Consider the following 27677-nt stretch of genomic DNA (forward strand, 5'->3'; position numbering starts at 1 on the left):
AATCTTGATTGTGAAAGCACAGTGGCAGATGAAAAACCATTTGACATCAATAAACATCTGAAAGAAACAGGTTAGTGTTAGATTCCTTAGCTTAGATTAACCCCAGGCGTCCGCAAAGTTTTGTGTAGCAGTACCCCTGCACGTCGATAGGCGTTGTCTGCGGCTCCGCGTCCGTCGTCGGCCCTCGCACGCTGACATCAGTTGTTTTTTCCGCGCCGGCAAGCGCAGATCCGGAAAAAGCAGTACTTCTTAGTCACTTTTTGACTAAACTTTTTCGATCTATTTTGATCATTTTTCGAGTCTTTACGACTCTCAGTGCCGATAGGGATGCCAGGGTTCAAGCCCTGTGCCGAATGTAGCCGACTGATGTTGGTTACCGATCCCCACTGTCGGTGCCTCTATTGCCTTGGGACCTTGATGTTGAAAGCTAGGCGGGAGTGGTCCTGTAAGCGCCTTGAACTCCGGCAGTCGGCCCCGCGCCGCTCACGGTCCCGGTCCAGGAGGCAGTCGAGGGACCGGTTGCGGGGCCACAGTCGTCGAAGCTCGGCGAGTCGTCACCATTCGTTGGGCTCCAAGTCCTCAGGTAAGAGGCAACATCGCTCTTCCGACTCCCCCCCCGACGCTCGCACGATGAAGCCGGGGGTTCGGGCGACACCGCCCCTGCGGCTCCGCCGGAGCCGCAGGCGTCGCGGCAAGCTCCATACCCGCCGGTCCCGGGGCTGAACGCGATGCATGAGGAGATTGATGCCTTCCTCATGGCCATGAGGTCGCTCTCTCCTCGGGTCCCGCAGGGGCGCCTTCGGGTCCCGCAGGGGTGCCTTTGGGCCCCGCGCCCCGTCTGGGAGTCCAAGTGGGCTTTGCCCCCGGCGCCGTTGGGTGCTTCGGCATGGCGCCGTCGGCGACTTCGGTCCCGGCACCGCAGGGCCCCACTGGATCCGGGTCGCCGCTGGTTGTCCTTACGACCCCACCGGCGTCGACCCCCAGGGTGTCACCCATGGAGCCGTCCCCGGATGACGTCGTCCCTGGTCCCTCCCTCGGTCCGGATCCGGCATCAGACTCGACGCCACATTCGGCACCGGCAGAAAAGCAATTCTTCTATGATCCGAACCCATCCTTTGAACCTGAATTTTAGGAGCTGGAGGGCGAGGGAGACTGTGAGGGGTCTGAGGACCCTCTGGCACGGGAGTGCCAGTCGTATTAGGACTGGGCAGATGAGCTAGGGGAAGCCAGTGGTCTGGACACTTCGCCCGACACTGGTTTTGTCTCCCCTCCTACCGTGGCTACGGAGGAGAGGGCTGCTTACAGTGTGGTGCTGACGAGGGCCGCCAAGGCCTTGGCTCTTGAGCTCCCCGTCTCGACAGTGAGATCTAACATCCTCACTGAGGTCCTTAAACCGCAGGCAAGCTCTTCGGAGCCTCTACTGCCATTTAATGAGGCTCTCACGGACGTCCTGTTGGGCACCTGGTCCAGGCACGCTACAGGTCCCCCTGTAGATAGGAACGTTGCCAGGCGCCACCGCCCGGCTCCGGGTGACCCTAGCTTCCTGTCCACTCACCCCACCCCTGAGAGCCTGGTCATCCAGGCCTCTAATTCCCAGTCCGCATTCCCGACTGCACCTCCAGATCGGGAATCCAAAAGGTATGAACAGTTCGGCAAGAAGCTGTTCTCCTCACTAAGTTTGGGGTTGTGGTCGGTCAACACCACTTGCCTTTTGGGCCGTTACACCCACTCTGTGGGACACGGTTGCGGGCATACTGCTGGAGTGCCCGGAGGTCACTCCGGGCACTCGCTCAAGCCCTTGCGGAAGGGCGGGATGCAGCACGGTACTCCATTCGATGTGGGCTGGATACCACGGACTCGCTGGGCAGGGCGATTTCCACGATGGTGGCGGTTCGCCCCCACGCCTGGCTGAGGTCCGCCAACTTCTCGGCTGATGTCCAGAATACGCTCATGGACATGCCATTCGATGGCAGCCACCTCTTCAGACAGTGCACTTGAGCGTTTCAAGGACTCCAGGGCTACGGCCAAGTCCTTGGACCTGTTGGGCCAGCGCCAGCAAACTTCTGCCTTTCGCTCCTTTCGTGGCCACGGAAGGGGCGCCCCCTCACGTCCTGCCAGCCACGGGCCGCACACTACCATCCAGCTCTGTGGCGAACGTGGTAACCGCCGTGGCGGTGCCTGGGGACAACGGCGAGGTCAGTCCACATCCACCCCGCAGCATCTGCCTCAAAGTCCTCCTAGTCCAAGCTTTCAGGCCCATTTAACGCCAGTGCGGGCAGGGTTCGCCATCACCTCCTCCACTGGCGCACCACCACATCGGATAGGTGGGTGATGCAAATCGTCCGAAGGGGCTACTCCCTCCCCTTCGAGGTGACCCCTCCAGCCATGCCACCGCAGTACCACCGCGTGTCGGGGGATCACTTGCAACTTCTGCAAGAGGAAGTGTCGGCCCTCTTGGCCAAGGGGGCCATCAAGCGCGTTCCTGGGCCAGAAGTAGGGTGCGGTTGTTACTCCCACTACTTTCTAGTTCCCAAGAAGGGCAAAGGGGGCCTACGCCCTATCTTGGACCTGCGGAACGTCAACGGCTTCCTCCGGAAAGAGAAGTTCAAGATGCTGACTTTGGCTCAGGTCTTAGCTGCCCTAGACCCCGGAGACTGGATAGTAGCATTGGACCTGCAGGACGCGTATTTTCACATCCCCGTCCTGCCGGCCCACCGGCGTTACCTGCTGTTCACGGTAGGCCACGAGCACTTTCAGTTTACAATGCTCCCCTTTGGCCTTACCAGTGCCTCTCGGGTGTTCACGAAAGTGATGGCGGTGGTCGCAGCTCATCTGCGCAGATTAGGGGGGGGTCAGTCTTCCCCTATCTCGACGACTGGTTGTCGAAGGCGGGCTCGCTCCAGACAGTCGTCAGCCACCTCCAGACTACGGCCAACCTCCTGCACCTGCTGGTGTTCTCCATCAATGTGCCGAAGTCACACCCTCTCAGAAGCTCCTCTTCATCGGAGCGGTTCTGGACTCAGCGCAGTTTCGGGTTTATCCTCCCGAATAGCGGGTTCAGGATATTCAGGCTCTGATTCCGATCTTTCAGCCTTCATCCAGAGTCTCGGTCAGGTTGACGCTGCGGCTTCTGGGGCTGATGGCCTCCTGCATCCTGCTAGTGCAACATGCCAGATGGCATATGCGGGCTCTGCAGTGGGACCTGAAGTTCCAGTGGGCACAGCATCAGGGCAACCTGTCAGATCATGCCCAGATCTCGGAGGGCACTGCACGACAACTGCAGTGGTGGCTCACGAAATGCGATTGGGTCAATGGCAGATCCCTCTCCCTTCCCCAACTGGAGCACACAGTGGTGACGTATGCGTCCCTCCTGGGATGGGGCGGCCACTTGGGAGAGGCGGTGATCATTGGCCTCTCGTCTCCGGCGGATTCCGGCTCCATATCAACCTTTTGGAGCTTTCGGCGATCCGACTTGCACTGAAGGCATTCCTTCCCTCTGTCCGGGGAAGTGTAGTGCAGGTGTTCACAGACAACCCCACCGCCATGTGGTACTGCAACAAACAGGGCAGGTTGGGGTCGTGGACCCTATGTCAGGAGGCTCTGCGCCTCTGGACATGGCTGGAACATCAAGGCATTACCTTTGTGGTTCAACACCTGGCAGGTTCTCTGAACGTCAGGGCGGACGATCTCAGCCGCCGATGCATGATGGATCACGAATGGCGTCTGAACTGGCACATGGTCTCTTTCTGCAGTGGGGAGAGCCTTGGTTACAACTATTCACCAGCGAAGAGTACTCGCAATGTCATCAGTTCTGCGTGTTGGAATTTACAAGGCGGTACTCGCTTGGCGATGCTTTTCATCGCGAGTGGAGCTGCGGTCTGTGGTACGCCTTTCCGCCTATACCACTTCTGCCCAGAGTGCTGAAGATGATTCAGTGCGACCGGGCCCAAGTCATTCTTGTGGCTCCTGATTGGGCACAAAGATACTGGTATCCCGAGCTACTCAGCATGGCGATCGATCCCCTGATCCGACTGCCTCTTCGGGAGAATCTTCTGTCGCAGCAGCAGGGGATGGTCCTCCATCTGAACCTGTCCAGCCTCCACCTTCATGCATGGAGATTGAGCGGCGACAGTGGACAGCTTTTGACCTTCCTCCAGTCTGTGATGTCATTCTGGCAGCCAGGCATCCCTCCACTAAGACGTTATACGCCTGCAGGTGGAACAAATTTGTGGCATGGTGCGCAGCAAAGGTTATGGATCCCCTTTCTGCCCCTCTTTCTGAGGTCCTTCTGTTCCTTCTCTCTTTGGCCCAGCAGGGCCCTGCTCTGGGCACTATCAAAGGTTATCTTTCGGCCATCTCCGCCTTTCTACGGCTTCCAGATCAGCCTTCTCTTTTTAAGTCCCCGGTTGTTAATCGCTTCCTCAAAGGCATTACACACACGTTTCCTCCCGTGCCTTTCATAACTGTCCATTACGTCTTCTCACTTTAAAGACGGCTTTCCTGGTAGCTATCACCTCTGCCAGAAGAGTGAGTGAGCTCCAGGCTCTTTCTTCTAAACCTCCTTTCCATTCTGTTCATGTGTACAAGGTGGTTTTAAGGACCGTCCTCCTTTCTTGCCAAAGGTTGTCACGCCCTTCTACATCGGGCAGAGCATCACTTTACCCACCTTTCTGCCTCCGCATCCTTCAAAAGAGGAAGAGAGGCTCCACCGTCTGGACCCAAAACGTGCGCTCATATTCTATCTGAAGCGCACACAACAGTTCCGGGTGGATGACCAGCTCTTTGTTGGTTACGTGGGTGCCAAAAAAGGTTGGGCTGTGCACAAACAAATCATCTCTCAGTAGGTCGTTCTGTGCATCAAAGCATGCTACTCGTTGGCTAAGAAGGAGCCTCCTGTGGGGCTGCGTGCCCATTCTACCAGGGCAACGGCACCAACTACTGCCTTCAGACACGGTGTTCCCTTGCAGGACATTTGTCAGGCAGCTACGTGGGCCTCGCTGCACACGTTTACCAAGCATTATAGCCTTGACAGTCAAGTCCGGAGAGACAGCTTCTTTGGCCGTTCTGTTCTCCGCTAGTTTCTGGTGTAATCTTGTTCGCAGACCCACCACCGGGGTTGGTATTGCTGGGTATCTATTTTAAGGTAAGGAATCCATCACTAACATGTCTCTTTCAGATGCACAAGTTACTACTTGTGTAACAATATATCTGTAAGAGACTTTAGTTGGTGATAGATAGTGATTACCGCCCCACCCATCCTCCCCGTTCTGCAAACTGATTTCTAGGGTTAAGGTCATCCCTTTCAGGGCCCTAGTTTCATGGCACCAGTGGTCAGTTTCTTGCATGGCTCTGCGTTCCTGGTGCGGAAAGTAGTGTACAGAACTGACGTCAGCGCGCATGGGTGGCACCTAAGTAGTCTCCGTGACGTCACATCGGTGCCTACGACACCAGCGACAGACGCAAAGCCGCACAACGCCACCTACCGACGTGCAGGGGTACTGCTGGCGAAAAACTTTCCGGATCCAGTCTGACGCCTGGGGATATTCTAGGTAAGGAATCTGTCACTAACTAATATCTCTTACAGATATACCGTTACACAAGTAGTAACTTGTGCTTTTAGCATATGATAGAAATCTACCATCCTTTTACTCTGTTAGTGCTTATAATCATTTATATCTGTTACTGTCTAATGGTTGTTTCAGCACACCTAATTTACACTATAATGACTGGTTCAATAAATGCTTATTGGAAAACGTCCCCACTGTTTATTCTCTGTACCCCTCTGAGACAATGTGAGCACGAGTGACTGAGCGAAAAGTAGCGCACCATTTCCACGATCCCTGATGGGACAGGGTTGTCCTGTTCGATGGTTGCAAGAACTATTCTCTCCTTGGTAAGAGGGGTTTCTAGTGGCACTCTGAGCTAGCTGGTATACAGGCTAACATACTCGGTAGGGGTGTCTAGAGTCAGTGCGGACACCCGTCTTACTGTGTATGTTGTCTGAACTCTCAGATCCTATATAGGTTTATAGGAACTACATGACACTAAAGGTCCACCAGGCCGCCATAGAAGCATACACCAGAGTGGCAATGGGAAAAAGCCTCTTCAAACTACTGGTAGTGAAAAGTTTCCTGGAGGGATCAAAGAGAGTGGCACCCCTAGGGCAGTACCAGCTCCAGTTTGAAACCTGAACACTGTACTCACACAATTGATGACCGAGCCTTTTGGGCCAATGCACAAGGCGTAATTGAAAATTTTAACCTTAAAGACAGCATCTCTAATAAGGATCTAATCGCTCCGTAGAGTCAGCGAACTACAAGTGCTCCCAATCCAGGAACCATACATTCAAATCCACCAGGATAAGGTTGTACTACGAACAAACCCACAGTTCTTACCAAAGGTGGTATCGTAATCCCACTCAAGCAAAGCATCAAGTTGCCAGCCTATTTTCAGGATCTGAAGTTAGAGGCCGAAAGAGCGTTGCACACTCTAGATGTGCGAGGAGCACTCATGTGCTGACAATGGACAAAGGAAATTAGCAAGAGGAACCAACTATTCTTATACTTCACCAGGGCAAACAAGTATCTAAAGAAACAGGGGGCGCTAGAGGGCGCACTTGCTGAATGGCCGCACCTACGTGAGGCTCCAGCTGCCTGGCATAAAGATCCGTCTTTTATCCTACTTTCCCTGCACTCACCCGCCCGAAAATCCCCACGGAGGGGCGGCGGGCCACTCTCCACACTCGGTGCAAATTTTATGGCTCTACTCCTTTGTGCCCCGGAGTTATGACCTGCGGAGTCCCCCGGCCAGCGTGAACCTTGCGGCGACGGTGCCTGAAGCCGGCGCTTGAACGTGCGCGAGCCCGGGGATCCCCACGAGGCAGGTAGGCCTCAGGCACTGAATGAGCGGTGCGACTGAGTTTGGCGCTGGGGCCGACAACGAGCGAAAGCTGCGTGATACCGGCGAGACGTCCTTCTTGCAACGCGGGAGAGGAGACGGTGTGAGGCTCCCACGGGTCTCGCGCTCCTGAGCGCTCCGCAATTGCCGTACTGGGCGCGATGTTTTGGCGCCATTGACGACTGGCTGCACGCACCGGCGGGAGGTCCGAGCCGCCCGGAGACTGACATCCCACCTTCTACACAGCCTCTGAGACTGCCTTTGCCGGTGTCCTGGTGAGCGGCCAACTCTGTTGGACTACCTGCCTCTTATCCTCTAGGCGCTACGCCTCTAGCTGCACTTCCCGCGCTATATCACTGGTGATCTGTCTACTCCTGAACTGCACCTCTTGCCACTGCGAGCAGCCCCGCTGGGGATTGCTGTGCCGCCCCCCAACGTCTGGCGCCTCGGCTGCTGGAGAGGCACCGCTGTGCCACGTAGTGTAGGCTTCCTATCTCTCTTTCCAACTCCCCTCCGGCAGCAGTGCAGGTAGCGCATAGACGCAGCAGGTTCACACAACTCGCTGCCAGCATGGGCAAGCCTGACAGTCGCCAACCCAAACTGCAGTTTGACAGCGCGGCACAGAAGAAGGCGACGCGGCACACGGGGGATGCAGCGCCACTCAGAAGCCCGATCGCGGAGGCCTCAACATCAGCCCCGCTGACCCCGGATATGGCCACCATACTGCAAGAGATGCGCCAGGGCTTCGCAACGGTGGTCGACAAAGTAGATCGGCTATCATCTAGGATGGACGGAATAGCCCAGAAGATGGACGTCCATGAAGAACGCATAACTGAGGCAGAACGCAGGATCTCGGTGAATGATGACACGACTGCGGCACATGACACTCGCCTTGCCAGGATGGACAATGTACTGAGGGTGATTGCCGCCAAGAACGAGGAGTTGGAGGCGAGGAGCCGGCGGAACAACATTCGCGTCACGGGCTTTCCCGAATCGACAAACACTGGGAAGATGGAGCTTTACATCGAGAAACTACTAACGGCAGCAGTGGGGGCGGACGCGCTCTCGAGTCAATTTATTGTGGAACGCGCACATCGTTCCCTTGGTCCTCAGCCCAAACCTGGAGCCCCACCGCGACCCATCATTGCACGCCTGCTCAACTACCGCGATCGAGATGCGGCACTCAGAGCCGCCAGAGCGAACCAGAACCTAACATATGATGGCGTACCCTTCTCCATTTACCTGGACTTTACCCCGGTAGTCCAGGAACAGCGACGGAAATTTCTTGCGGTCAAAAGGAAACTTCGAGACTTGAACATTGACTATGCTCTCCTGTACCCAGCCAAGCTGCGTGTCACACACCAGGGTACACAACACTTCTTTCTCAACCCGCAACAGGTTGAAGACTACCTTAAGACTCTGCCCAAAAGGCCCAGGAGATCTGCGGACGCTGAAGACTTAAATGCATCTGACCCCGAGTAGGCAACTACTGGCTCTCTACGGTTACTATTCTTGCATTTCATTGGTTTGTCCTCACTTCCCTCTCTGCTGAGGGGGACTCATTCTTCTCGGCGGTGGCTGCGGCTGCCTCTGGGGTGCCACGGGCGGGTGTTGGACTGCAGGCGGTAATGTATGCCAGGCCCCCACCCCCTTACTCCCTCTCTGCTCCGGATGGAGACCCCAAGGGTGGACTTGTACAGAGTGGGATAGCTGGGGGTGGTGGAACGTGCACCTCTGATGACCCCTACTGGGTGTTCCCCAATGACATTTACTTGGGTTCTTGTTTGTTGGTTGCTTTCTAGTATTTTCTTAGTTTGTGGGTGGGGGGCGGGACTAAGGTACTGGCTGGTTGGGGTGGCATCAGTGGGTGGGGGGTGGTGGACTGTTTATTGGGAGAATCGAAATTGCACTAGGCGAGGTATGGCCTCCGTTAGAGGAGCCGGTGACATTCGCACTGTATGGTTCCGTACTAAGAACTGTTTGTCCTTTTTCCAGCTACGGCTGGCCGTTGGGGCTGTTGAGGGGGGGTGGGGTGGGGGAAGTGCTGGGAATTTTGTTGGGATTCAGGTTTTAACGTGCATGATGTGTTCTGAACTATGTTGTCTGCCCTATAGAGGGCTTCTTAGTCATGACTGGGGGATGTGGGGGTGGGATGGATGTGCTGCACGTTGTTTATGGCTGGGGGGTGGCACGAGAGGTGGGGGCGATTCATTGATGTTCCATTCTATTGTCCCGCGGGGTGTCGATGGCCTGGTCCGATTGGCCAATGGCATGTATGTTGCTAAGGATTACCTAGCCGTCTTACACGCTTTACTTCTACAGTTGTTATTTTACACTATTACATGGATGACACGCGCCTAAACGTGGTCACTTGGAATGTGAGAGGGCTGGGGGACCATAGGAAGAGGAGACAAATATTGAGCTACCTTGATCGCCATAGCATCCACATCGCTTTCCTCCAGGGAACACATTTTGCACCCCACAAATCATGCGCATTTGGGAATAGGTGGGCCTCTCACTCGGTCTTCGCCAATTACTCCTCGTATGCAAGAGGTACAGCCATTCTAGTTAAGAGATCCACACCATTTCAGCTAGCTGGCTCCAAGGCTGATCCGCAGGGGAGGTATTGTTTGTTATGGGGCAGACTGGGGCATATGTCAGTGACGCTAGCATGTTGCTATGGACCCATTTCGGATGACCCGCAATTCTTCACGTCTTTATGGGCTGCGATAGTTGAGACAGGGCCACAACACCTCATATGGGGAGGAGATTTCAACATGACCCTGCACCCCCCTCTGGACAGGTCGCACCCTGCCCCACACCATTATACTAATGGGCGAGAAGTCCTTAGAGCGACCATTGCCGATAACAATCTCATTGATGCCTGGCGCTCACACTGCGGGACAAGAGGGGAGGGTACACACTTTACGGCGCAAGCTAAGTCGTGGGCGCGGCTCGACTATTTCCTCCTAACCTCACAACTCTACACAGCGCTTATGCACGCGTCACACCTCCCCAGGACATATTCCGACCACTCCCCCGTTCTTATTACATTGTCCGGTTCTGAGCTTGGCCCCCCAGTAACGGCGTGGCGTATGCAACCCTCTATGTTATTGGACTCGGTATTCCAAGAGGAACTCCGAGATGAATGTTTGGATTTCTTTAAACGCAATAAGGACTCTGTCCAGGACGTTGAGACCATATAGGACGCCTTTAAGGCCACGCTCCGGGGCTTATGTATTTCAAAAGGCTCGGGAGTGCTCAAGAGCATACTGGCTAGATTGCGCTCCATAGAGGATGACCTGCGTAGTGCTGAGAGCCGCCTTAGAGCTAACCCTGATAGTGCAACCCTCGCTACCATTCGTGTAAAATTGTCGGAGTTCTCTGAGGAGGCTGCTCGCGAGGTGAGGTTTAGGAACAAGTACTGGGTGGCCAGGCGATATGGAGAAGGCGAGAGACCTGGGAAGGCTCTGGCAGCGACGGTCAAACTGATGCGATCGCCGACGGTCATACTAGAACTGGAAACGGCTGAGGGGCTGGTACTCAGGGACACCACCCAAATCCTGAATGAATTTGTGCAGCATTATGGTACGCTATACACCTCTAACAAGAATGGCGGGCTCACACTGGACGAGTATCTGGCAGATGTCTCCTTAGGTTGGTTGAGCGATGCGCATAGACACTTCTTGAGTGCCCCCTTTGAGCTTGATGAGGTCAGAGAGGCTATCATGGGCATGAAATCGGGTAAGGCCACTGGGTTAGATGGCATTCCCATTGAGTTCTACAAAACGTTTATTGACTTCATGGCGCCAGTACTGCGGGAGGTCTATGAGGACGCGCTGGAGGTAGGCCATCTCCCTGCCTCCATGAGAATTGCCCTTATTACGTCACTGCTTAAACCTGGAAAACTTGCCGCTAGCTGCGACTCCTACCGACCGTTGTCCCTGTTAAATTGTGACGTTAAAATTCTCGCGAAACTGATTGCAACACGCATCAGCCTCCTCCTGCCAACTCTGATACTACCTGATCAGGCCGGGTTTGTACCTGGCAGGGCGACGTCACACAATCTCCGCACCTTTTTTTCGGTGTATGACTCCGTACACGAAGACCTCCCAATGGCGGCTATTTTTTTAGACGCCACCAAGGCGTTCGATTCGCTCGAATGGGATTATGTGTTCAAGGTTCTTGAGCGAATGGGCTTCCCGCCTGTGTTTATATCTTGGATTAGATTACTGTATACCCGTCCGGAGGCCAGAGTCCTCATCAATGGGAAATTGTCGTCAGCCTTCCCGATCTCCAGAGGGACGAGGCAAGGTTGTCCCCTGTCCCCCCTTCTCTTTGCCATAGCCACTGAACCTCTAGCGGCTAAACTGAGGCAGCGTCATCAGGATAGTGCACTGCGTTGTTATCAGAGACAGCTACTCGTCTCTATGTATGCAGACGACATCACCCTTTATGTTCGCCACCCTAGCGATAACTTGCATCCCATACTTCGGGAGTTCATACGATTTGGTGCCCTTTCGGGAGTTCAAATTAACTGGAGGAAGTCATGTATCTTCCCTCTTACTGCCTCGACGAGTCAATTTCCGCTGGAGTTCCCACTTGCCTGGAGCACAGGGGATTTCAAATACTTGGGCATACATGTAGAAAAGAGTAGAGAGGAGCTGATTCGTGCCAACTATGGCACTGTAATGGACAAGATAAGTGACAATATATCTAGATGGATCACGCTCCCCCTCTCCATGGCGGGACGTGCCTCATTGGTTAAAATGGTTATACTCCCTCAGCTTTTGTACCTCTTTTTGAACATTCCGTTTCACCCCGGATCCCATTTCTTTCGATTATTACGCTCGGAATTGCTCCGTCTAGTATGGGGTGGTAAGACACCCAGGCTCAAATGGGAAATTCTAGTCAGACCATTCTCCCAGGGGGGTTTCGGCGTCCCTGACTTTGAGCTTTATTACCGAGCTGCTCAGGCCCACTATGCGTACTTCTGGGTACGCCAGCAGAGGTATATGCCTCAACTGGCAGCCGAACACTGGTTGGCCCACCCGATCCCCATCCAAGGCGCACTCTACTCCCGGATTGAGGGTAGGGACAAGACTCCTTCCACGGTATCAAGCACGGTAACGGCATGGCACTCCATTGTTACTAAGCTTGACTTGCACTTCCTCTATGCACCACGGCTGCCGCTATCCTACCACCCGCAGCTTCCGCTCCTGCAAGAGGCTGGATTTCAAAAATTGCTTAGGAAACTAAACGTCAATACATGGGGAGACTTGTATCTGGACGGCGTCTTCCGGACTAGAGATCAGTTTTACGGGAACATACAACCCACACCTCTTGACGTGTTTTACTATGTCAGACTCCGACACGGGCTACAAGCCATCACGCCTGATTTCCCCTGTGAGCCCCCAGTGCTTTCTCCCCTGCAAAACATGCTGCTTCAGGACAACCCTATTAAACTGGTGTCCACACTATATAAATCTGTCCGGACTAACATGACCTATACTGCTCTGCCCGCTAGGCATAAATGGGAACATGATCTAGCCTTAACTCTCACAGACACCCAATGGGATTTCTGCCTGCAACAAACCGAGCGCATATCCTCTAACAGCCGTTATAGGATAATTCATTATAAATTCTTGCACAGGCTGTATCACACTCCAGCGCGCCTCCACAGGTTCCAGCTTAGGCCTACTGATACATGTGACAGATGTGGGGCCCCAGGGGCTGATTTCCTTCACCTTGCATGGGGTGTGCCGAAGTGAACATATACTGGACTCAAGTGTTTAAGGCACTATCCAAAATGATACACATGACGATTGATCCGTCCCCATTGGTAGCACTTCTGGGGTATGTTGCACCTCTCCAGGCGGCTCACCGCAAATATGTGGCGCTGGCTATGCTTCTGGCTAAACGCAGGGTGGCCTGTAGATGGGGGAGGGGAAGGGCGCCCAAGTTTAAGGATTGGATGAGTGACATGGTGTACTGCCAGGAACAATTACATACCTATTCCGAGCTACTGCCGCCTACTTCTAGGCCTACTGACATCTGGGCCCCGTTACAATGTTATTTGATAACTGACCCACTCGAGGGTGATAGCAATTGAGGTTGGGATGTAGAGGTACTGAGAGGTTATTTTTTTTTGATCTCCCATTGAAACTCCTGGACTAACGTATATGGCATGCTGTGTTTGCTACTCCCTTCCCCTGCCCCCCCCCCTCCCCAATTCCCCCCCCCCATCCCCCCTCTTTGTCTCCCCGGCCTCCCCGTTTCAAAGCTTTCTGTGAGAAACCCCGACCTCCATGACATTCCCCGGGTCTCTAACGGCCTACTACCTCTGATACTGTGACCCGCCTCTCCCTTCACTTGTAGTTGTATGGCTCTGCCGGCCACGTGCCCCTCAGGATTTGGTACGCCCAATGTGCCTGTTCCCCCCCCCCCCTCCCCCCTCCCTCCTACATGGGTTCGCATGGACATTGCACATGTTACTGTTCATATAAAGTTTAAGGAATAATTGAAAAATTGCAAGACTCACAGATTTTGTTGTAACGACGCTGCATTTGCCGCTTTAATTGCACTGGTTGCCGCGATTGTTATCGCACTCATGCACATCTGTTATGATTTGTATTTATGTATGCATTGATAGCGGCCGGCCTCCGGGTTGTTGGTGAGACGCTGTGTACTCCTGGCAATGCTCAATAAATGTTTTGCACTTTAAAAAAAAAAAAAGTATCTAAAGAAACAGTTGCTCAGTGGGTGGTGGAGGCTATCCAAACATGGAATACACAGGTAGGGAAAGCCTTACTTACCCACAGGCCCCGGGGCACACTCAACCTGGAAAAAGGGTGCAACCCTAGATTTCCCCCAACTGCAGGTATCTTTGTTTGACACCATGGTCGCAGGTATGAATCCCGGCGGATCCACTCAGCTTTTCATCTTCCAAATATCAAAATGACCAAATAATGAACATCTGCAATATAGAGCCAAAGAACCCCCAGGTGAAAATACTCTTTTGAGATGTTACTTGTTGTGAATTGTTATCTATATTGGAGCTATTTTCAAGAAGAGAATCTGTGTAGCTCTTAAGCTAAGAGACATTCTCTTGGCAATGCCAGTGTGCACCATCTGCCTGACATTAGAGGCATTGGTGGCAGACTCTTTTCTAACCAACATTAGATGAGGTGCTTGCACAGTTGACCAAAAGGGCTGTGAGGGTTAAGTAGCTGTCTTATTTGTGCCAAGTCTAACCCCTGCAATGTCAGCTAAGAGGGCAATATCTTTTTTCCAAATATTTTTAGAGCGTCCCCAAATGCTGTTCCAGGCAGTTCTGGGCTTCTCGTTGAAAAATGAAATAGCACCAGAAATCTTCCTGGGGCTGTTACGATGGATACTTTTACCAACAAATCCCCCACCTTGTCAATCCTCCCAGGCTCCAGAATGGATCCAGAAAATCTTTCAATAGGTCTGCAGCCAATGGTTTCTTCCTGGCAGTGTACTGTTAGGGGCATGTCAACCCCTAAGATGTCAGGTTTCAAGTGGTGTGTGGTTTTTTTCAAGCAGTTGTCAAATCTAAATCCACCCAAAAATTGTGTTTGAAGCTTTGGCATGAAGCATGACTTGGGCTCCTGTGATAAGTGAGGTGTCATGAATTCCAAGGCTGTCAGGGAAAGCAAAAGCCAAGTATTTTAATGATCAGGACTGAATACTTTGGGATTGTTCTCTCTCAGGTCTCCTTCTACAGACATTACATTTAAACAGGAGATTTCTAGGAAAGATCCCTCAAGAAGTGCTGCAAGTGGAAGTGGTCCTCCCTTAAACTTAGCTCCCATTTCATGGACATATTTGAAAGTCAGTCGTTTTTCTCCCAACTTCAGGCACGACACACTCTTTGAAGCCTGTTCTGATCTTAGATGAGTTGCGCCTGCCTTTTCTGTTGCTTTCGGCTAACCCACAGCCAGTTGCAACTGTTAGTCAGGCCATGGTCCAGATCTTTGTTCCACCTTCCTCTGATGGGCCCACGTTTCCTTCAGGTCCACTGACTGATCCTCTGTCAGTAGCTCCTTCAGTTTTGGTTGATCCTATGGAAGTCACACAAAACAGTTTAAGCAGGATGCTGGTGGACTTGTGTTCCACAAAGGCCTCTCCGGTTGCCAAGATGCCACTGCTCTTGATGCTGCTGACTCTGGATTTGATTACTCCTGTCTCTAATATGCAGCTTATTCTGATGCAAGCATTTAGAAAAAAGTCAAAGCCTTATTTTAGGATGATGCTGTTCTAAACCTTGGCCATGTGCTTACGTTTTGACCCGGAAGGATACTTATTCTGATTTCATTAAGTTGCCTCAAAGTGCTCCACATACTGATGAAAATAACTGTGAGGTGGTTAATCTCTCCTCTCCTTCCTATAATGATGATGATGGACTCTATATTGATTTACAGAATGCCAGTGGATTGGATAATTGCCTGAAGTAGTGTTGTATTCCCCCTATCCCTCAAATCTACTGGTCCTTCTCCAGATAAGGTTAGCCCCTTCACAGCAGTCATCTGAAAGACAGCCAAAGTACTGAAAAGTATTTTTCCTTCTGAGGAGTCCAATGCTTATGTGTACAAAACTTCATTTTTGCCCACTTAATGTGGCTTTTCTCAGTGCTTGTGGCATGGGACAGACCCCTTTTTTGCTCTAGCTGCTAGTTGCCAGGGGGCTCTGTGATCAAGGCCAACCGCAGGAGACCTAAAATTATTTTCTGCCCGTGCCTCACCTGAAGTTTGTTGCAGCAACAAATGATGGACGTAATGCTGAATACATCAAACATTCACCCACAGTCAAGAGTTCTGGCTTAAATCCATTGTTCTTTTGTTCACTGCGCCACCCCCGTCTGGACCCAACCATTTGCAAATCAGTCTTGACCCTGCTCCTCAAGGAAACAGTCCAGCCCGAACTGCCATGCCGGGTCCTCCCTGGACCGGAAACAAGCATCCTGGGACCAGTTTTGGGGTATCACCCCTCATCAGCCAGGCTAGTTTGAATCCAGTGGCACGGCAGGCAAGGGACCCACGTCTAGGCATACCTATCCCACTTAGGGCGGTAAAGGCTACAGCAACAAGTGATGGACGGAATGCTAAAAAAATCAAACATTCACCCACAGTCAAGAGATCTGGGTTAAATTGTTCTTTTTCACCACAGTTTGGACCCAACCATGTGCAAATCAGTCTTGACCTTGCTCCTCATGGTCAACAGTCCAGCCTGAACTGCCAAGCTATGTCCTCACTGGACCTGAAACCGGCATCCTGAGACCAGTTTTGGGGTATCACCTGAAGTTTGTGGCACAGGCCATCTCTTCTGAGTAGACATCTAGTGCCTTTCTCTGGTTTGCCCATGATTAGGAGCCTAAATGCATTAATGCTGTGGGGAGGAAGGTTTTTTTCCTCTGGAACCCTACGTTTGCAGTCCATTGCCACATGCTTGCTAGGGAGCTGCTTTCAAGCACTTGCTGAGATGGTCCACGTGACAAAAATTAGTCTCCAGGACTAAATGCATGCCTCTCTTGTGCATCTCGTGAAGATTGGTCAGGATATGATCACATAAATCCTGGACCCTATGGTGGACATGGCTGACTCCATGGCAATATCCATGACTCCTCTGTTGCGATTCAGCATTATGCTTTGATGTGCCCCACTAAGGTTTCTGATCATTCCTGTTTAATCTGATTAACCTGTCTTTAATCCAACTAGAAAAACAGAAATATGTGATCAGTGGTGGTGGCGTGCATAGATCACATGTCTATTTTCTGGCAAAGTGGTGGACATTACTTTGGACCATTGTGTTCTTCAGATTGTGTAGCATGGTTATGGAAAGTGAGAAATCTACAGGTAGAGTATGTACCAGAAAGATCTCAAGCGAAAGTAAATAGTATTTTCATAAAGCATCAAAAGCTAAACGTGGTTAAATGAGAGTGAAATTTATCGCCACTCTAAAGACTAATGGGAAAGGTCTGTAGCCATTGTCTGGTGTTTGGGATTTGGGAGGGTTTCTAAGTGTTATTTCATGTGGATTTAGGAAAAGGATATCCGTATACCCAGAGAACCAGTAGCCAACATGTTGGTGCCTAATAAATCCCACCACTTCCCCTCAGCATACCTTCTGGCTCTTCAAGGCATCCTTGCCACCTGCTGTCCTCCGCAAGGGCCAATTAACCCAGGGTGATGTTATATTGCATCCTCCCTCCACCTGAACAGTGGAAGGACAAAATACTTCTCTTCAGGATTGGTCTGTTCAGATTCTTAACGACAACATAACTGTGATGTGTCTGAGTAAGCAGGCGGAGTGTTGTCTCAGCCCCTATCCCAGGAAGTGCTGAGGCTTTTGGCCTGGGTTCAGGTGAATGGAATCTGGCTGTTTCCCGAACGTCTGGCAGGCTCCTTGAACGTGAGACTTGACAGCCTATGTCTGCTTCATATTGCCGACCACAAGTGGCACTTCACTTGGATATTGTACAAAGCATTTTTGCCTTCTGGGGCACTCCTCCAGGAAATCTCTTCACCACTTTCAAGAATGAGCATTGCCTCTGTTTTGTGCTCTCCAGTTTCCATTACAAGGCGCTCAGAGAGGTGTGTTTCTACTGACCGGCGGCTTTCCCCTGCACTATACGTTTCCTTCCATACCCTTGATCACTCGAGTTTTTAGGAACCTGCTCCTGAAGCAGCCACAAATGATTCTGGTTTCCGTTGACTGGTTGCGAAGGGTGTGGTATGCAGATCTTCTACACATCTCCCTCTGTACTGCTTTTCAGGGACCGCCTGTAGCAGTCAGAGTGGTCGTTTCTTTACACCAACCTCCAGAGCTTCCACCTTCATGACTTGACGTTGGGTTCTTCTCCAACAAGAAAAAGGGTTTAATGGCATATTTGATGAGACCTCTTTTTGCTTACACCAAAGGGAAAAACCTACGCACCTTACTCGCTACTCCACCAACAACACAAAGTCCACTAAATTGCCTAGGCACCAGGCGTTGCAACAATGTTATAACTGGTAATGTATTAACACATCCATTAACAGGCCAGAAAATTAAGCTTAAACATACAACTGATTTCAACTCTACTCACGTTATCTATTGCATCAAGTGCCCATGCTGGAAAGCGTATATAGGCAAAACAGCCCGTAAATTGAAAACCAGGATAACTGAGCATAAGAGTAGAATCCGAACTAAAAGTACAACCTCCAGTTTAGCCACTCATTGGGATGAGGCTTAACATTCAATATCCCAAATTCGGTTTCAAGTCATAGAGCAAATACCAGACAAACCAGGCCGTGACACCAATAGGTTGTTACTACAAAGGGAACTATTCTGGATACAAATGTTAGGAACGATGCACCCAGCAGGTCTTAATGACCGTTTTGATATGTCCTGTTTTATGTGAATTTTTATGCCACTAGCAGTAAACTAGACATGTGCATGGGTGATTAAGTTATAAGCAACTTTCTTGATCATCCAATGAGTTTTTTGCTATACACTGTAATGTGATCTTGCCATACGTTAGGCCCTATGTATGTTTTTATCCTTCGTACTGTTTTCTTTATTTTCATCTCCATGGGTTGACATGGCATAGCTATAATATGTTCATACTCATTGCAATGTTTAGCAGTAGCATTTTTGCCTTCTTCTTTTCCACCTGTTTTTCATGTTTTTTTGATTCATGGGCTTCAATAGCACCATTTATCTCCACACTCTTTGCGGTTCTAATATTTGTGGTATTATTAGTTCGTCTTAGTCTCACTACAATTATTGTTTTACCCCATTTTGTGTTTTATCCACATTTAATAGTCGCCTTTTCATTATTAGACATGTATCACCTGAGCTCTTTCAGTTGCGTTTCACTTGGCACCAGAGGCTGTCTTAAGAACTACAACAATCTCACCATTTCTTACTAGCTTATATATAGCGATTTTTCTAGAGCAATAGTTTAGTGTTGAATAACACGTAGGGTAAAGGTACCGCATCCTTGTTGTTGTTTGTAAAATGACGGCTTTTTTCATACGATCCATTTACTCTTTTGGTTCATTACACTCATATCGCAGTTTAGCACCATTCCATCATGGCGGCTCACTTTTTTCTAAGATAGTCCTTTGTCGCTATTTATTACTCAATGCTCTTCGGACGTGTTTAACGCGTCTTCACCAGTGTGGCGGTTAACTTTCTGCTGGAGACATCTAGTTAGCGGTTTCAACGAATTGGAGTTGGTGTTAGGGTAAGCTGTAGTTTTGAGTACTCTGTTTAGACGACCAGCAAATTCTGGTTCTTGTAACAAAAACGGGTGACGGAGCGTGTTTCGCTTAATTTTCGCAGCGTCTTAATATACAACTCGACTATTTTTACTAAAACACACCTGTGGGTCGAGTTGCTTGATTTCACTGGCTAAACCGATTGTGATATCCATTCCGGTGAGTTGTGACATACACACATGTTTATCCAGAATGCGATCTATGGTGGTAGTGATTTACATTAGGTTTTTGTTTTCTACAGTTTACCCACACATCCTTGTACTGTTGGAGTTCAGGACGGATGCGAGGTTTTCTATGCATAAGGTGGGTGTACCTTATTGGTGCACGATAGTTGGCATTTATAACTCGCCTGATTGACAATAGCACTGAAGTTGTTGTTGTTTCTCTCTTTAGTACATGTCAGTTGCATTCAGCCAGGTATTTGATGTGGACAAGTAGTGCTTTCACTCTTTTATATTTGAGCACTCAGGGGTGTTTCTTTGGTTAATCAGCATGCACTCATCACGTTTTTAAATATTCTGCATGTGTTGCACAGATCGTTCTTGTCACCATAGTTTGACTATTCCTTAACCCCACAATTGTGTGTGGTTTATACTTCATTCAGCTACTGCTTCCTTTTGTTACAACAGCTTTTTTTCCCAGTTCTATTAATTTTTTCACAATGAGTTGGTATTTCCCTCTGTCGTGGAAGTCTGAAGTTACTATTTTTGTATTCGTTACCCAATGCATCAGGATGAACTATATGTATGTCTAATTTTGTTCCCTCTATAGATTTCCCCTGAAGAAGGGACGTCACTGTCCCGAAATGCATCGGGCTGTTTGAAAAGAATCTGGTTATTGTTTCAAATTGATGTACATTATAAGTATGGTTCATGACACAATCACTATATACTGTAGAACTTAAGTTGATCACTTAATGTCAATGTTTTTTGCACTTATGTCGTATTTGAAATTACATTTCATTGATGAATACAATTGATGAGAACAATGGATATATAATGTTTCACTGATTTGTTTTGAATTTTCATTGATAGTCGACGATTGTTTGATACCCTTCTAAGGTCCCCAGGGACATTAGTTCACAGTGCCCAGTGTGTTGCTACCGTGCTCGGCAGCATTTCTTTTTTCTGTTCAATTTACACTTGTCAGACAGCAAGTGTCACAACGGAGCACCATTGTACCATAGATTACTAAGAGTAGGATTATTTGGTAATTTATTTAAACAATCCCCAATCCCCGTTTTTGAGATTTAGCCGGACATATGCGTTCTTTCTGTTTCCAGCACAGGTGGTATACATCATTCCGGAGGCATGCTGGCCCTCCTCGAAATCTGTTTATGCTGGATGGTGCAACAGTTTTGTTTCCTGGTGTACAGGAGAGAATATTGATTTCCCTAAAGTGCCCTTTTCTGGTGTGTTGTGCTTTTGTGGGTCCAGCAGGGTTGTGCTGTTGGCATGGTTAAGGAGGATGTTGAAGCCTCATCAGCTTTCATTTGTTTATATGACCAACATTTTTTAAGTCCCTGATCGCTTTGAGGTTTTTGAAGGGGTTGTTGTATATGTTCCCTCCTTCCCCTTTCTTTAAGTTTTTGTAGTACCTTACCTTGGTTTTCACTTACTTTAGGTGATATCTGAGCTGATGCATAGCAGCCAGTTGAAGCTTTTGACATTGAAAAAGTTGTTCTTAATGGCTATCGTGTCAGCTCGGCACATGTGAGATGCAATCACTTTGTGTCCGGCCCCTCTCTAACGCCTTCTTTAAAGACAAGCTGGTTTTGCAGACCAGGTCTAAGCATCTTTTCACCCAAAATGTTCTACTGCGTTGTATGTAGATCTGTCCATCACTCTTTCCGCTTTTTTTATCCTGCCACATTGCACCAAGGAGGAGGAGAGGCTGCAAAGGTTGGGCCCTTGTTTTTGAGGTCAGCTGTTATTTCCACAGCATCAGCGAATTTTGACCTGATCAACTTTTGGCGGATATGTGAGCACAAAGAAAGGCAGAGCAGTCCAGAAGAGAAATCTATCCTGGTAGATTGTGCTTTGTGTTAAGATCTGTTTTGTTCTTGCGAAAAAGGGTCCTCCAGAAGGTGTCAGGCCCCACTATACAAGAGTGAATGTGACTTCTGCATTTTCTTTGGGAAGCCCATCCCAGGCATATGTCCAGTGGCGACATGAGCATCAATTTAAACATTTACCAAACATTATTGGTTCCATTCGGAAGTGAGAAAGGATGGTCATTTTGCTTGTTCCATGCTCCAGTACTTTCTGTTGTCACCATTCCTTCAAATTCACCACCTTATAGGTGTATTGGTATTGTGGTGGTATCTATTCTGAACTTGAGCAATCTGCAGGTAGAATTTTCCATTAGAAGATCAAGTTACTTACCTTTGATAACAATCTTTCTGCTTGATTCTCTGTCTACTGGCCGATTCCTCGCCAGTTCCACCCACCTCCTCCCCTTACTGAGGAATGGCCAAGGTTGCCACAAATTAGATTGTAGCACTGCATTTCCACTGCCAATATGGGCTTGGAACAAATGAATGAGCAGCAGACAACAAGGTGCCAATATATGGTTTGAGTGATGCATGTCTGATATGGTACCCGATGCTGAGACAAACAACACCTACTGGTGCAGAATTCCTGTTGCAAATTTTCCGATCCAGTCTGATGCATGTGGGTATTCTTAAGGTAAGGAGTCTGCTGTGGAGTATTCACTAGAAAGATCATCACTCAAGGTAAGTAACTGGTTTATTTTTCTAGTTAAATTGCTCAGAACAGATGTTTGTGCATCGTTACTTATTTACTATACATTTACACATTGCACCTTCGGCGCACATACATGCTGTGAAGATATCTAATTGGTGTTTTTTTTAATTCGTCATACTTAGTTGAGGCTTTAGTGGGATGTTTTGGGGTACAGTAGGTTTCCTCAGATGGCAGAATATTTCTCTTACTGTGTGATGCCACTTTCTCTGAGAGTCTTGTGCCATGGTTCAATAACCATCTTCCATGATCCCACTCTAACTCAAGAAATGTCGTCCCTTGAGTTTGTGTGAGAGCAATAAATAGTGGTGGATGAGGCTTTTCTACATAGGCCACTTAACTAAGAAGGGTTGTTCCCTCGTTCATTTGCATCATCTGAGCTGACTGCAGTTTTGAAGTCGTAAGACGCTTTGGTTACTTTCAAGGTTTAAAAGCCCTCTCGGGTAAGCTCAAAGAAGGACACGGGCTTGCAAAAATTGAAAGTCGTTATAAGTCTTCTAGTTCGTTGTTTAAGGAGTTTTTTATATTTAAAAAGTCTATATTGATCTACTAGCCATGGGCTGGTGCACGCAAATGTTTAGAAATGTAAAATGTCTCCTGAAATAAGAATTATCATCTGAAAGCTTGCTGAGTATCTTCCATCGAAAGGATCAATTTTTTATTGGGTGACCACCAACCTTTACCATTGTTGTTATACTTAAATGCTTTCTAATCTGTAGCCAAAACAAATGCAATAACGATTGTTTTCTTTGTTTCAAAGGGACAGATGGTCATGGCTATCGCCTTGTTGATTGTCTGGATAATATCTCCAGTTCCACTCAGCTTATCAGGAAGTACTTCAGTATGTTCAGATTGTCACCAGACACCTTTAGAAGCAAAAACCATACTTCATTTTGGGAAACCTCAGAATTGAATGACCTTATCAAGTCAATGATAAAAAGTGTGCATCCTGAACGTGACAGCAACGTTTTCAGATCGGAGATCAGTAATGTTCAACGAAAAACCAAAGGAGAGCTTTTAGGAAGTGATGTAGCAATGAGGACGTATCAGAAGAAAGGAGTGCCAAAAACAGTATTTCAACTGAATCCTCAGACTGTAACGTCTATGGAATTTTCACCTAGTGCGATTCAATGGGTGTGACTCCCTCGTATTTGAGACTACCTGCCTGCACTGAAATCACACGCCAGAATGATGTGTCTACATGGTGCAATAATATATAGACAAATTCTTGTTTTAGGAAAGAAAGAAAACATGCCAACGTTTCGACTGCCACCAATGTTTACAGTTGGTGGTGTACAACAAATGGACACTGCTGTGGTTTGTAATTTAGAAGGGAATTTGATGTAAAATTCAATGTGCTCCTTCTAAGTAGGAACTCTCAATGGATTATTAAGAAAAACTGTCCTATGGTGGATTTAGGAAGATAGCTTTGCTTGTGTACGTTCAAAAAGACCTGCCAATGATGTATTTTGAAGTATTTCCGATTATAACGCCATGCAGTGCCTTGCAACTTCTGTGACATTTTCGAATTACAAAGTTTAATCTTGAACCAGAAATATTCATTAAGAGGTAATTTCTCATTTTGATGATCTGTGCTCGTTGATCTATGCAGCTCTGGTCATTGACACCACATTAGACGAAGGCGTCCTTTTTAGCCCATCATCTTTTTCTGTTGTGTACACTGATAGCAGTCCTAGTTACTTCTTGCCTCAACTCTGCATTTGCACTTAGCATGTCTTGCCTGATGAATACTCTAGGGATTTCTAAAGTTGAGTTAAACCTGGCTTATGATTTTATATCAGCATGATACATTATTGAACAGTTTGGTTCAACCATGTGCCAAGGGTGCAAGAGGACCATTACTGGGACAACATTCAGTTTTCTTCTTCTCACTCACACCTTGATTTTCTGCCAGCGACCAATCGTCTTGGAAGTAAAACACAAAACTAGGCTTCATTTACCTGTGCCTAGAGTCTTTGTACCAGAAATGTATTGTTCAGACTGCTTTTTGATTCTGTTACGCCTACATTTACAAAGCAAAAATCACAATTTGTTAATGCAGTGTACTAGTACAACGATGAAAGTCCCGACTTGCACTTAATTTTTTTTTTTTTAAAGTAAGGTAGTCTTTTGAAGTAGTATCTTCCCTTTCAGCAATTAGCAGGGATGTGTACTTGACTCCTTTAGTTTAATGATGGTGTCCTTTGCCCTCATTGTGTGAACTCACCTGTTGATTGCAGTGTTGAGCCACAAGTCAGTCTATGACTTAAGAGCTACATGTGTCCAGACTAACACTAAATGATCTGGAACAATGTGGATTTCTAATTCTTGCTGCAAATCCGCTTTTCTTTTTTCATACAGCATGTGTAGTACGAAAGAATAATTCTTCAAAGATTGTCCCCAGCACAGTCCCTTCAGCGTTTAGCCTCAGGGCTTTCTTTCCATCCTTGTTTACTCTGAAAGTAGGTCTGCGGCATTAATGTTGAGATGTCCTACACTCACTTGTGGTGCTCACATCTACAAACCAAAATACAATTTACTACTTGGTGCACTTCTTCAACGGTTAAACTATTTTGATGTTATATATTCTACGTAGCACCTTTAAAAGGCTTCTGGTTTTATGTTCGACCATGATAGTATATTTGACTGGTCATTAACTTTACCAAGGGAATATTATTATAAAAAATATTGTGATCCTAGCTGCAAACATTATTCACTCTGCAAGGTGGCTATAGTATCTAAAATGAGTGCCATTTAAAATAATAAATAATTCAGAGTTGCTGCCACATCTGCTTTACCTCCTCTGTGTCAGGCTACCACAAGAATCACGAAGTGTACACCTTTTTTCCTAGGAGGACATTCAGTTATGACATTAGATTTGGAGGAATATGTTCTGTTTAGCACTAACTCAGAGGCTTGAGTAATAATATAATCCAGGGTGGAATTATTTTTCTAACAATTACTTTATAGGCTTTGAAATATGCAAAGGTTTTTAACACACTTACTCTTCTTTCCTTCCACCTCGCCAATAAAGATTTCAGCACAGGACAAAATACACACCGGATTTTCATCATCTTAAACCATTGCAATCCTTCTATATGTATCTGGCCTCGTTAATTTTGTAGGGTTCAAAAATTGACTCTTCAGTGTTGTTTTTACAGATAGTCTTTAGAAAGGATGGAGATGGAATGGAATTTAAATCTTCAAGCTCACAAATGTATAATGTATATATGTGTGTTGTTGTTATTTATATATGATATGTGTGGTTTTATTTATGTATATTACGTGGTGTGTATCCAGCATGCTTTTCCTGTCATCGTCATGGCCAGTCTTTGAGTTATTAAATATGTCTGTCGTAAATACCTCTCCACCAGCTGGAAAAAAAACTATTCTAATGTACAGAATTTGTAGACCTGGGCAATTGCTTACAAGGATTGAGATTTTCGTGTCTGGTTCAATAGTCATTCGAGAAACTGTCGAGTATACTGTGGGTTTCAAACCAATACACACAGGTCTCCATTGTCTAAGCTTTTTTTCTTTTCTTTTTTAGGAGGTGCTGCATGTCCTGTCACAGTGCAATATTGCCACTTCTTAGGTACACTAGCTTTAAATCACTGTAAATAAGAGACTGAAAATGGTGAAAGTAGATAGAGGAATGACCTTTTACTCTAATGAATGTACCTGGGATGCCATTCTTATCTTAGCTATCCACCTGGCAGACATCACTCACTTTTCCTTTGCCCACCTTCTAGGGGCTTCTCTGCATACCTCTCTATACTCACAAATGTTGGAGCAGGGTGGACATCCATCTCTGGGTTTCATTACTTGATGATTGCATTGGTGGTAGCGGCACATTGTTTTAGTCTCCACTGATACCTACTAATAGTTAGAGAATTTAAGAGCTTCAGTTAATGGTGTATCTGTTACATGTAAGCCCTTGAGCTGAGTTACATGTAAGCCCTTGAGCTGTCTATTTTCTTGTGAACCTTACAGTGCATGTATCTACACAAATACTTATCTTGTAACTTAACCCAGTCTTCTGTCCACTTTATTTTGTCATATGTCTCTTAACAGAAGTAAGGTGGTGAGGCATTTGTTTTGTTTTTCTTGACCACAGAACAGTGTATCTAAGTTTATCACATTGGTTGGGGATACTTTTCTCCATAACGTTTCTACTCTCTTTCTGGTTCTTTGACTCCTCCAATTCTCTCTATTAAAACCTGAAAATTGTGGCGCTATCAATTGAAAGGTATGTTATGAAATACATTTTTCTTCCTCTGTCAGAAGGGTCCCTCAGCATTCTCTTCCCATGTGTGAACAAGATTTTTTTCAGAGGTTGTAAATTCAGGAGTTGGGAAATGGCTATGATAAACATGTTAGTTCATAATTCCATGTTAAGTAACTGAACGGATTTTAATTTAAATCCCTCCTAGAATGTTGATGTGCTTTCATATGGATAACGTAAGCATTATCTGCATGTCAGTGAACTGCTGAAGTGTATATTGTCACAAACAGAACACAGTACATTAATGTAATGTTCATATTTATTCACATGCCAGCCGCAGATCAGACTTCACATGTCACTGAGGTACCTAAAACTAAAACTTCCTCTTAAAAGTAATAATCTCAAATTCACAAATTTGACTTCCAAAAGAAGAGTAAGTAAAGGTGGATTTGTGGGTTTAAAAAAACATGTATATAGATAAAATCTTCTAAAAAAAAAATTATATTTTCTCTTTCAATAATAAATTATTACTTGTTGATTTGGACATTCAATAATGGTATTGTAATGCACATTTGTACAGACTGTTGTGAAGTATACAGGCAACATTAGCTGTTGTGTATGACCTAAAGGCTCTATTGCAGAAAAGGTGAAACTAATTGCCCGAACTGTTATAGTTGTGACGGATGCAATAATGTAAAAGGGTATTTTAAAGCAATGCAGTATGAAATGTTATATATGCAGGATTCATATGTAAAATAATTGCCTAAGGATTTTTACTGAAAGTCGTTTATTTGTGGTGCTCATTTGTATAACTAAGCACAACCTGTAAAATGCTCACTCGTTATTTTTATATGGTCACAAAACAAGTAATAAGTTTGCTCACATTTACTGTATTAAGTATTCTACCAAATATTTATGCCATGCCTTGCACAGTTCAGAATCATGTATGTTAAGAAAATGTCTGTATTTGTACACTTAAGGCGCATGATATGGCTATTATCACATTCTTCAGATATATAAAGAAATGCAGAATATGTTCCATTGTAAATTTATTGATATCCCAGTGTTCATTGAATCAGCCTAATCAGACCACCAACAGACAAAGGTAATGTGCTGTGGTAGCACTATAGTATCTTTATTAAAAAAAATTGTTACTTTGAGTGTCTGACAATTGACCCTAATTGTATTACAGACTCAGCACAGATCCTGTTGACAGTATTTATGTGTTGGAAGAAATGTTTTGTGATGGGCGTTTAGTCTACTGTTGAGCTGAAAAAGAATAGTTGGCCTCCTAAATCAACTGTAGGACTGCTTTTTACAAAAGTATTATGTTAGTAATGAAAAATTAAAAGCATTCTGTCGAATCAAAGCATCGATATTTAGTTATCAGCATCACCCTCCTCAGGACGGACCTGTTTGGCACTTTACATTCCAAGTGACAGTCACAAATGGATGTCTGGTCTTCTTAAGATTGCGGTAAGAGAGTTAAAGATCCGCGTTATTTTGTGT

The 27677-nt window shown here is 47.2% G+C and overlaps 1 protein-coding gene across 1 annotated transcript in view; it reads left to right on the forward strand.

The window, feature by feature from the left end:
* Positions 1-27328, forward strand: part of KIF14 (kinesin family member 14) — a 606238-nt gene extending 578910 nt beyond the window's left edge. The window contains exon 30 of the mRNA XM_078641003.1: positions 22704-27328. Within this exon, the coding sequence (XP_078497129.1) occupies positions 22704-23083 (380 nt within the window). The 3' untranslated portion in view covers positions 23084-27328. The remainder of the gene's footprint in view (positions 1-22703) is intronic.
* The last annotated feature ends 349 nt before the right edge of the window (positions 27329-27677 follow it).

Source organism: Lissotriton helveticus, chromosome 1_1, assembly GCF_964261635.1.
Source record: "Lissotriton helveticus chromosome 1_1, aLisHel1.1, whole genome shotgun sequence".
NCBI classification, from domain to species: Eukaryota; Metazoa; Chordata; class Amphibia; order Caudata; family Salamandridae; genus Lissotriton; species Lissotriton helveticus.